Genomic DNA, 11406 nt, shown 5'->3' on the forward strand with positions numbered 1-11406 from the left:
TGAGTACAGGAGTACAGAACGGTAGAAATATATGTAGGAAGAGTCAGATTTAATATCCGGAATAAAATAGATAGATTATATCTGTATAAAAAAATAAGCGGTAAAAGGGGCAATTCCCAAACACATTGGACCCAGCGTTCCCACCTTGGACAGTTCCTGTTCTTCCGTTCCCGCCGCGTCGGGTCATCTCCACAACAGCTGTCTTTTCTTTTTTACCCAGTATTTTATATGATTTTGTCCAAGGGCCCCGTTGCGACGGGAGTTCGATTCTCATAGCTTTCGCGTCATGGAGTCCTTTCCACCCGACCCGGAGTTCAAGGATGCCTTTCTGGGCCCACAAGTCCAAATTAATGAACTGCCAGCCTCAAACCGAATGCCTAGTGGGCCTTCAATTTCGAATCTTCGCCGTGCCAATACTGTAGCCCAGGGCGGCAATGTCAAGCGGAATCTGGAAATGAAGGCAGCACGCGAGAGAGCAATCGGGATAAACACCAAGGATAGCCATGAGCTCCTACGACAGAACAACCTACAGCGGTCCCAAACACATCGTGGACCGCTAACGGCGCGATCACCCGGGAGGAAGGCCGGCCATTTCACCGTAAGAAGTGTTGGCCAGAATGGCAAAATATTTCTCAGGTACACCAACCCATAATTCTTGCTGTGTCACATACTGTGCAGCCTGCTGATAGTAGAAATATTTCAATAACTTAGGCCGATTGCCAATCCGTCCCAGCAAAGCCCACAGCCTGCATCCTTCTCTCCAGTCGATACCGCGAAACCCAGTCTCCTTCAGCCGCAGCCTCATGCACATGCCCGCGAGGATCCAGATCCATCCAGGTGGTCGAGCTCGCAGCTCTCTGAGTTACGTCCGCGCGAACAGCCCGAAGATCCCGAACCCGTCCTCTCCGTGCCTCCTCCCGAACTCTCCAGCCAGCACCGCATGAGACCGATCTCGTTTTCGACAATATCGGAGCAGCAATCGATAGCCGGTGCTGGGAAGCGTGGGGAGCTGCGGATCGTGATTGATAGATCTGAAGACCGGCCCAAGTCTGCACGTGAGAATTCGACACCAGCCTTGGAGGTTCCTATTCCGCGTTATCGGCTCGGGTCGCCGCGATTCAACGCCGAAGGCAGTGCAATTATGCAGAGTTCTGTTTACACGCGAACATCGATGTCGGACAACTTTCGGAATTCAACACTGCTTGGGGGCATGGCAGACACTCTGCCGGGACTCTATAGTCCATATCCTCGAGATTCTTTCTCGCGGCATCGGCCATCTTTTGCGATTTCTATGTTCTCGGGCACCGCGGCGGCTATGGATATGAACAGAGCTTCACTAGCTCCAAGGAATTCCATGGTCTATGAATTGAAGGAGCCGGTTGAGCCATCCATCTATGAAACGCTGGTGTATGATATGGATGATGGGTCTGTTGTCCGATATATCACTGGGACAAAGGATATCAGTGCTGCCACGCCTGCCCGAATCGTTGCGCAAATTTCCTCCGAGTCATTCATGGACTATGAACTAGTATCGGACTTCTTCCTTACATTCCGTTCATACCTATCCACAACACACCTTTTGGCTCTTCTTCTTGCGCGTTTAAAGTGGGCAATCAACCGGCTACAAGATGATGGACGCATCATTAGGATCCGCACATTCGCGGCTTTGCGACATTGGATTCTTAATTATTTTGCCGATGACTTTGTTACGAATTACGAGCTTCGGACCCACTTCTGCGAGACTATCAATAAGCTATATTCAGAGGTCAGGTCTCGACAAAATGGTGGCACAAGTGATCGAAAGATTCTCATTGACTTGAAGCGTTGCTGGAATGGCAAGTGTTCGATTTATTGGTCTTCCCCCGACTTGTCTCGCGCCTATAACGACCCGGAAATTCCAATTATACCTGGGGATGCTCAGATTGAGCTACCTAAAGCTGAGGAACTGCAGCGAAACGTGCCTGTTTATGGTATGACACCCCGTGCAGACACTACCTTTCGCGAAAGTCTTCCTTTCCCCATACAGCATGATCGAAATGATTCTGCGGCAACTACACAAAGCGTTCCATTTTCTGCCAAAAGTGAGCAAAGCTTGATGGCCCTTTCGTGTTCATTGCCACCTAAATCACCCAAGCGCTTATCCATGTCTGCCTCGAAAAACAAAGCGCCCCGCCCTGTGGTATTGGGCCTTACAAAATCCAAGCCTCCGTCCAGGTCTCATGAACCGCCGAGATCACCTGTATCTCCCAAGATCTCGCGGCACCCATATCATAGCCATAGCCATAAAAGAAGCGGAAGCTTCTCGGATTCGGTGCGAGACGATCGACTGCCGATGTTTGCGATGGAGCCCGAATCGGGATCCGTACCACAGGAGATACTCGATCCGGCCAGTTTAATACGCGGAGAGATGTACCCCCCTGCAGAGTCGTACATGGCGATGATGGCACCGGAATCGCCTCCCCTTCCTCCACCGTTGAAAAACCCAAATCCGGATCGTCGGAGTACACCCGACGTGCCCAAGTCATCACCTAACTCGGGTATGAGAACAATCATTGGCTCAATCAAACGAGTATTGCACACGAGGAACGGTGGACAAAGCGTCTCTGCTCGCATTGCGAATGCCCACGAGGCCATTTCATTGCCTTCCCGCGGGAAGACATCTGCAATGCCAACTGGACTGGCTTTTGGCTCTGAGTTCTACCGGGAGAGGAGGTTGGCTGCTGCTCCCAAATATCCAGGTCGAATTGATCTCTTGTGTGATGAGGTCCTCAAACAATACCGTTTGGCGATGAACCAGGAAGGAATGAAGGTCCAAACTCAGCCACCAGTTGCGTCTGACGTTCATCAAGCGACCCTGCAGGAGCCTGGATCCCGTGCTTCTAATCTTTTACCGACGCAAAACCCTAATTCCGACCCTAAACTCAGGAGCGGTATCACCATGGGCAGCGAATCAATCATCATTGTCGATGGCACCGGTTTCGAAATGCCCTTCATGTCAAGGGCGGCAGCGCAGGAGCCAATGCCAATTGCTGATGATGATACTCATGAAACGCCGGGACTTGAAGTGCCCGATGACGCCTCAACGCAGTCGATCCCCGTGGAAGGAGAATATCTCCGGCCGGTCTGTTACAATGCCGACGAATCGGAATCAGCTGCCCAGTCAAATGTATTCTACCCCCTTCGACCTCTCACGCCGCAGAGATCGTCATCGGTCGAACGTGGGTCGACGCCTATAAAGAAGAAGAAGAATTCTCTGTCTCTCCGACTCAGAAAGTACGCGTCCTTCCAAAGCGGAATCTCGAGACAGCGGTTTTCGATGAGCAGCGAGAATGCCCAGTCCACTGTTGACTCCAATGTGATACAAGATCAGAACAACAAACAGTCAGGACCGGTCCTTCGCAGGCGCCGAGGTGGAAACTTGCGTCAGATGCAGAGTGGAGATGAAACCGAGCCTCGTTCCTGTCGTGACTCGTTTGCGTCTTGGGATGACTCAGTTGTGGACGAAACGGTCCCCTCTGATGGCGGTACCTCAAGACCCCCTTCAGCATTGATCCCTCCAAATCCCCGGTACTCACTTATTCAGCCGCGCACTTCCCGTCAAATTAGGCGTTCCTTTGAGTCAGTCATTGCGAAGTTTGCACAGATTCCCGATGACGATGACGGTGGTATTGAGTCAACGCTGTTGAAGCTGGAGGGAAAATGGGATGGGCCACCCAGCGCCGATCGAGACTCTTCGTCTGCACAAGCGGAGGGATCCCTCTCTCACCGAGAACAGCCTTTGGTCCCTCATGGTCTCGAAACAGCCAGGCCTGCCTTGGATGTCCTCTCTCGCAGGCGACAGACGGACAAGTCCTCATACTCCACGGTTGGGGGTCGATTGGCGCCACCTAGGCCTTATTCTGATTCTGTTGCCGAGTCCGAAGAGTCTTATAACTCTATTCCGCTTCTTGAAAGAGGATTGACCGACGAGTCCATGAAATGGCAGCCTACAAGCCAGCCACTTCAATATGACTCACACGGTGCTCCGCTCACCCTCGTTTCAAGCCATGAAACTTCTGAACCTGTCTCGTCACACCCCTCAATTCAAATTGTGCATGAAACTGACAGTATGCGTCGCATTCCTCGTGGCGCAACCATCCCGGTCTCAGCTCCTCGTGATGCTGGTCAGGTTACCCCGACGCGATTCTCAGCTTTGTCTTCTGAGATGTCCCTCGACCTGATTGATCCGCGCGAAGCCATAGATGCAAGAATTTCGACTGACATCCGAAGTCTCGGTTCATCGACCGTGGAGATCGCGCCTCATCCCCTAGCGCAACCTCCCTCCCCTCCGATGACCATCCAACATCCGGGATCTTTCACTTCCTATCCGTCGCCGTTGAATACAGTCTTGTTCCAGGCCCAGCCCCTTACGCCCGACACATCTCCGCGACACAAAGATGTGGGCATTTCTGCTTCGCGTCCTCTAAACATACAACAGGTTTCGAGTGACGTGTTATTCAATTCAGAAAACAATCGTCCCGGGCAGAATCCCATTATCAACCCTCTACCCGACCACGTCCCCTTCATCCTAGCATGTGAATCCCAGGTCCTCGCACATCAACTGACATTAATCGAAATGGCCGCCCTGAGCGAGGTCGACTGGCGAGATCTGGTCGAGATGAAATGGAGCAGTGCCTGCCCATTAGTCACAAACTGGGTCCAGTTCCTGACACATGAGGAACGCAAGGGTATCGATTTGGTCGTCGGCCGGTTCAACCTTATGGTCAAATGGATCTTGTCAGAGATCGTCTTGACCCGTGACATCAATGAGCGGGCCCAGACAATTGTCAAGTACATCCATACAGCTGCGCATGCACGCCGCATCTGCAATTATGCCACGATGCTCCAGATCGCCATTGCTTTGTCATCGTCTGATTGCTCCCGGCTGCAGAGTACGTGGCAGTTGATTTCGATTGAGGATAAGCGGCTGTTCAAGGATATGGAGTGCCTAATTCAGCCGGTGCGCAATTTCAATGATTTGCGTGTCGAGATGGAGACGGCCAGCTTGCAGGAAGGCTGTATTCCCTTCATCGGTGAGTTTCTAAATCGTTTGCTTGAATATCGCGCTAGATCTGTTTGCTGATTTTCTTTTCTTGTTTCCAGGCCTATACGTCCACGATCTCACTTATAATGCACAAAAACCCGCACAAGTTAACAGCACTAACGGCGGTCTACTTGTCAACTTCGAGCGTTATCGCACCGCAGCACGAATCGTCAAGAGCCTCCTCCGTCTCATCGACGCCAGTACCAAATATAAGTTCGAGCCCGTGCAGGGCATCATCGAACGGTGCTTGTGGATTGCTTGTCTTCCTGAAGACGAAATCCAATCCCGCAGCAAAGCACTCGAATAATCTCTCGTTCTTTCCCCTTTCTTTCCTTCGTCCTTTTGGTTGCATCTCTACCTATATCCAATTTTGTACTACAATCTTGACATCCGTGATTGGATAGTTTATACCCCATTTACCAGAGGCTGCTTTTATCCCTCTGCCATTTTGTACCACCACTTGCATCTGGTTAACGCCTTTCGTTTTGGAATTCCTTTTTTGTCTTGATGGTGTTGAACCATGCTGTTCCTATGAATGGACCATCTGTCTGTACTTCATAATAACAGCAATTTTTGTACATACCTTGGCTATCCCAGCCATGCTCGGCATTAAACATGTCAGCGTTCAAGAATTTCGGGAATGCCGGGGCACCTCTGTCATTCCTCACCCGCTAGAGTCGCTTACTCGGTTCACGGCTCGCTCTCTACCTATCGTCGCAATATTTTTTTTTATATATATCTGCCAGCCACCCCATAATGACAGCAATTATCATGAACATTTCGGTCATTCTCAGTCTACCAAACTTGCATTGTCTACATATGTACTCAACCGTACCTACCTGGTCCCTGAAATCCTTGCCCTATGCATCACTTCCCTTTAGCTGAAGCTCTAAAATATAGCATCACAGATTTTAGTATCGTATAATATTATGTAAAGAAAAGGTAGGATTCGAAAAGAGATATTTTTGCAGGTGAATAGGGGTTTGTTCGTGGATCTCACTTACCTACCGTATGATCTCCATATTTAGAAGAAATCAAAGTGATAACTTAAATACGTAGTACAAACTATCATACTAATTTATTTGCCTTCATTGGCTTTATACCCTAATATCATATTGCCCGACATTCGATCCATACGGAGGAATTACAAAGCTGCGTCATATCTCCGGGGGCTTCGGGGTCGCATCGCGGGAGCTGGTCCAGGAACGGCACACCAAATCCACCACCCCATTCATCACCACCATCTCCCTCTAACAAGCAATTTTCACGTGTGGAGGGTGCGCTCCTTACAGAACATATCCCCAGAGAGGGTTCTTCGATCTTCTCCAAACTTCAAACTCTTTGATGTCCCGCCACAACTCTATCAGACAGCCAGCCCGCCACGATGGACATGACCAAACCGCGGCGCGGGGCTTCAGAGGACTCCGACTACAATGACTACAGCGAACACAGCCCCGCGTCCTTCCACGAAGCTAAACAGGAACTTCCAGATGACTTACCCAAATCACTGGACGATCGTCGTTCTGTCCCGGTCTTCCAGCCAGAGACTGAGATGTATGATGCTTGGCAAGGTGAGTGCTCTTGTGTCCGCGGAACTATTTCCCCGTTTCTCCGACGTGGGAGACGAAACTATATCCTCTTCAACAGTTACACGTCGGAAAAATTACGGGCTGAGTTACAGTCAAGTATTGAGTTCTAATCGTTGAATCTGCCATAGGTCAATCACAATACCTGACCGCGCCAGTCGCCGCAAAACCTTTATCCTTCAGCCTAGCGCTCGACGATCACTCGCACGACAATGAGCACGAATTGCGGGCTCACTATGGGCGCGATATTGAAGATAGTGATGCCCGGCTTATGGAGATGCTTGCTGCCCAAGCTGCCCATCGGGAGGTGGATTCGCTTACCGCAGACGAAGAGACAATCGCCGCCGACGAGAAATTGACCGATGACGAGAAACGCGATATACTCCAGAAGAGCTTGAACATGGCGGCTAGTAATGGCGACGTGGAGCGCGTGCGGAAACTAGTACAGGGCCAGGCGAGGACTTACGTCGATGTCAATAAGCCCGATGAGGAGGGGACTGTGCCGTTGATCTATGCTAGTTGTTTTGTGGGTTGCTCTTATATGCAAAATATTGATGCGGTACTGACGTGTTACAACAGGGTCACCAAGAAGTCGTTGCTGCGCTCATTGACGCCGGCGCCTTGGTCGACAGACAGGATCGTAACCAGTGGAGCGCTCTGATGTGGGCCATGACCAACAGACACAAGACGATAGCGAAGATTCTTCTCGACAATGGAGCATCACCGGATATCAAGTCGTCATCCGGTGGCAGGGCCTTTGATTTTGCCCAGCCCGGCAGCGAGATTTCCGAATATTTGCATGAAAATGGTTACAGCTTTGGCTCTGGTAATATCGATGATGACTTCTACGACGCTGGATTGGCGCATGGTCGTTTCGAAGAAGAGCTAGCAGAGAGCGAGATGAAGCGGCGAATGATGATGGAAGAGAGCGCAATCAATCTGGAGGTCGATTTGTCCAGTCTAGGGCTTGACGAGAAATTCGAGGTCAGTTTACGTGGTAGAATTACGGGGTCGACTTTGACTAATTTTGGTTCTTTCATCTTGTAGCCGTCCGATGAGGATGAGCTTGAAGAAGATCAACAGGAATTTGTCTGGGACAAGTGTCTGAATGATCAGATGTTTGTCTTCCAGGAGCATGAGCTAGAGCGCATTTTGGATATTATCATCACCAACATGACTCCCCAGCGGTCTCCTTCCCAAAAGCCAGTGCCTGCAAACCTTCTCTTCCTCAGCGCCCGTTATGCGCACTACCATGCCAGCCCCGAGCTGCTCACAACGCTGCTCTCGTCTGCGATGGAGAAGATTAATGACGTCGTAGAACGTTATCAATGGGATATGACAATGCAAGCCTTTTGGCTGTCGAATGCCACGCTTCTGCTCCATTACCTGAAGAAGGATGGGGGCTTAGTGGAATCTACCGTCGAGTTTCAGCTCCATCTGGCGGAGCTGATTAACGAGATATTCGTTCTCATTATTCGTGACGCCGAGCGTCGAATGAACAAAGTTCTGGATGCGGCAATGCTGGATCATGAGACCATCCCTGGACTGGAAGATGTTGCCTTCCAAAACGAATGGAATCTGTTCCGCAAAAATAAGAGCAAAACCTCCGAGCCTGACGAGAAGCGATTCCGGCCTCCATCACCGCGGCGACGAGCACAAATCTCACCTCGGAACATCACCTCTTTACTATCCTCGACCCTCTTTGTACTTGATCTCTACGATGTGCACTCAGTGATTACGACCCAGATCCTCTCTCAACTTCTCTACTGGCTCGGTGCCGAGATATTTAACCGAATCATGAGCACGAAACGATACTTGGCGCGCACGAAGGCGATGCAGATCCGCATGAACGTTTCATCATTAGAGGATTGGGCGCGCACGAACAATCGTATACCAGAACATTACGAAAACGGATCTACAAACAGCACCGGAGAGTCTACAGTTGATGCCGCTCGTCGACATTTGGCCGCGGTCATTCAACTCCTCCAATGGCTGCAATGCTTCTCGTCGCTCGGCGAGGATCACGAATCTCTCGTAACAACCTTGCTTCAACTCCAACAACTCACCCCCGCCCAGCTGCTGCATGCAGTCAAGTCATACCGCCCAGAAGTAGGCGAGAAAGGCCTGACCAAACAAGCAATGAAGTTCCTTCTCGGCATGCAAAATGACCCTGAACTTCTATACCGCGAGCAGCTGGAAATCCAAGAAGAGAAGGCAAGGGCAGAAGCTGGACCAGGGCCCCCAGCAGCATCGGATGCTCGTCCAAAGACACCACCAAAGGACCAGCCCTCCGCAGCACCTACATCTCCTGACACTGGACTATCCCCAGGCTCCGCTGCTGAATCATCCCGACGTACAAGCATGGTCGCCGCCAAGAACGACGAGCGCCCCGGTGGCAGCAATAGTGTCTTCCTCGACCCCACTCTCTTCCTCCCCTTCTCCCTTCCGACCAGTACAGACATGCTGGTTAGCTACGGCGCTGGCTTTGGTGGCACGAATCGCGAACGAGCCCGCAAGTACATTCCCACAGTCCCGCCCGAAGTCCTGAGTCGATTCGATCGTGGCGACGTATAAAACAAAACAGGCACGACGACTGCTTTTTCTTCACTTTTCCTCTAGCTTGGATTCTTATTGGTGTGACCTGCCACCTTTGCTGGGATATTGCTGTTCGGGTGCCCACGAGTTCGGGCCTGAAGTGGTGAGTTCAAGATGGCGAATGAAACGATAGGATACCCCTCATGCCATTTCTTTCTTTTTTGTTTGGGGGATATGCTAGATGTGGCGTCCATGTGGGCATCTGCCGATGCGCCCAGTATATATTTTAACTGAATCTCTTCCATGCATAGTATTGTGGCCGGTTGGTTCACTGTAGATTGTCAAATATCGAAGTGATTGCATGGAGATGCCAGTGATTTTCAACTGAAGTACCAACCCTAGAAGTATAGGAAAAAAAAGGCATATCCGTTGAAAATCTGTAAAACAAACACCTTGGACCGAAAGGGAGACTATGAAATGTTGCACCCTATACTCTACATTCTCTACCATCTCTATGACAGGAGATCCAACTATGACGCAGACACCATCTGAACAACTTGCAGATAGTGATATCTTCCACATGGGCATAGTGTATGGTAACCACTTGTCGAAAGAGCATGTTTCCTATTTTGGCTTCCCTCTCTTCCCCGAGGTCATCCAAGTTCGCAGATTCTTGTAATCCGACCCTGCCTTCCTGTAATCCCCGATGTTTATGTTCAACGTTGCTGTCAGTCAACATGAAGCCCAACTCAAACCCCTCCAAGACGGGAAGGACCTCCATGAGTCTGCCAAAACAAAGACCTCGTCTCTCCCACAGCTACTACTTCGGTCTCCAACAGAGGAACCCCCAACGATCCCCATTCCCGTGATGAGATCATCCAGAGACCTGGTCCCGCCATCCAGGCTCAATCACCTACCACCCCCACTGACTGTGTCAGCTCCCCTGCCCCCGCTACCTACTGCATGGGAAGGCACAGAAGAAATGAAGAGGTGGCTGCACGCCAAAATTGAAGATCGATGCAAGCAGCAAGAAGAAATGACACAACAGGCTGACTTGATACTGGAATAGCGGCGCATCGAGCAGTCAATACTGTCGAATAGTCCAAATTACACTAGAATCTTCCACAGATCTTTTCTAAAATAGTCAAAATAGATATAAAGTTGTCGAAAGTCTTGGCGTGTTCTCTCCAGAGCTATGACATCGAAGTACGTCATCGCGAAATGATATCGCCAATTCCAGAAACCTGATTTCATAAGGAACTTGACTATATAGGAAGTCAATTCCACTTGTAGCAATCTACATCTAACCTCCTTCAATACCCCCAAAAACCAATCTCAAACCCCAACCTCCAAAATGACGACCTTTATGCGCCTCAAGACCCCGTTCCAGGCCCGATCCCCAATCACAGCTTTCTCCGCAGCACGCACCCAAACACCTCGATACAGAAGCTATGCGACCAAATCTTCAAATGACCCCGAGCAAGCCACAACCAAGCAAACAGACTCGCCCAACCGCCCAATCCCCTCCAATAAAGCAAAGCCCACCCTCCACGAGGGGGAGCAGTCACCTGTCATAGACAAAGCAGGGAACCCGAAGAAGGACCTTCCCGAGGATGTCAAGAAGCACAATCGAGAGATGGAGGATCGGTATGATAAGCCGTATAACTATGCCAATGATGAAGGCACGGTTGAACCTTCTTTCAAGAACTAGCTTGATTCCTTGCTTGGGTATCTTGCTGTGCTGGTAATATGTCTGCTATGATTTGCTAGCTTGTGAGATGGCGCTGGTTCACCATTTCTCTTTAGCTTCTAGGTTCAGGCGCTGCTTTGCTGTTCTGGGCACCCATATTCGATATTTGATTATATGGGCTTTGTGTTTTATGTTCTCTGGGCATTTTTCTTATTACTGCTAAAATCCTTAATTTCATCTTGTAACAAGGACATAGACTGCATGATGTACCCCAATGGATAAGTAAAAAGTAGACTTTAGGCTACTTTTACATAGATCGATATCATAGCAATGATTGATTGGTATTCAATCGACTGGCTATCTATTATGATGTACAAACCAATAGTCCCCAGGCTTGTCCTAAAGCCAATATTCAGTAAGTAAAGATAAAAACCCTAAGCACATTGTAGAGAGGTAATATGATGACGTTTCAAAGACAGCCATCCAAGCATGTGTCTCGAGAATGCAGATGT

General features: G+C 49.9%; 4 protein-coding genes across 4 annotated transcripts; all 4 read left to right on the top strand.

The window, feature by feature from the left end:
- Positions 1-286: 286 nt before the first annotated feature.
- Positions 287-5390, top strand: N7447_000970 (mitotic regulator LTE1; the record flags this gene model as incomplete). The annotated part of the gene is made up of 3 exons (XM_057225246.1): positions 287-636; positions 712-5072; positions 5143-5390. The coding sequence occupies 3 exons, from the start codon at positions 287-289 to the stop codon at positions 5388-5390; spliced, it is 4959 nt and encodes a 1652-aa protein (XP_057089262.1).
- A 1077-nt stretch (positions 5391-6467) lies between these two features.
- N7447_000971 (uncharacterized protein) lies at positions 6468-9243 on the top strand (the record flags this gene model as incomplete). Its single annotated transcript, XM_057225247.1, has 4 exons — positions 6468-6654; positions 6801-7195; positions 7249-7653; positions 7717-9243. The coding sequence occupies 4 exons, from the start codon at positions 6468-6470 to the stop codon at positions 9241-9243; spliced, it is 2514 nt and encodes an 837-aa protein (XP_057089263.1).
- A 667-nt stretch (positions 9244-9910) lies between these two features.
- N7447_000972 (uncharacterized protein) lies at positions 9911-10273 on the top strand (the record flags this gene model as incomplete). The annotated part of the gene is made up of 1 exon (XM_057225248.1): positions 9911-10273. One exon carries the CDS (start codon positions 9911-9913, stop codon positions 10271-10273), a length of 363 nt encoding a protein of 120 aa, XP_057089264.1.
- Positions 10274-10558: 285 nt separating this feature from the next.
- N7447_000973 (uncharacterized protein) lies at positions 10559-10915 on the top strand (the record flags this gene model as incomplete). Its single annotated transcript, XM_057225249.1, has 1 exon — positions 10559-10915. One exon carries the CDS (start codon positions 10559-10561, stop codon positions 10913-10915), a length of 357 nt encoding a protein of 118 aa, XP_057089265.1.
- Between the last annotated feature and the right edge of the window lie 491 nt (positions 10916-11406).

The sequence above is a fragment of the Penicillium robsamsonii genome (genome assembly GCF_028829455.1).
Source record: "Penicillium robsamsonii strain IBT 29466 chromosome Unknown utg000001l_segment0_segment0, whole genome shotgun sequence".
NCBI lineage: Eukaryota > Fungi > Ascomycota > Eurotiomycetes > Eurotiales > Aspergillaceae > Penicillium > Penicillium robsamsonii.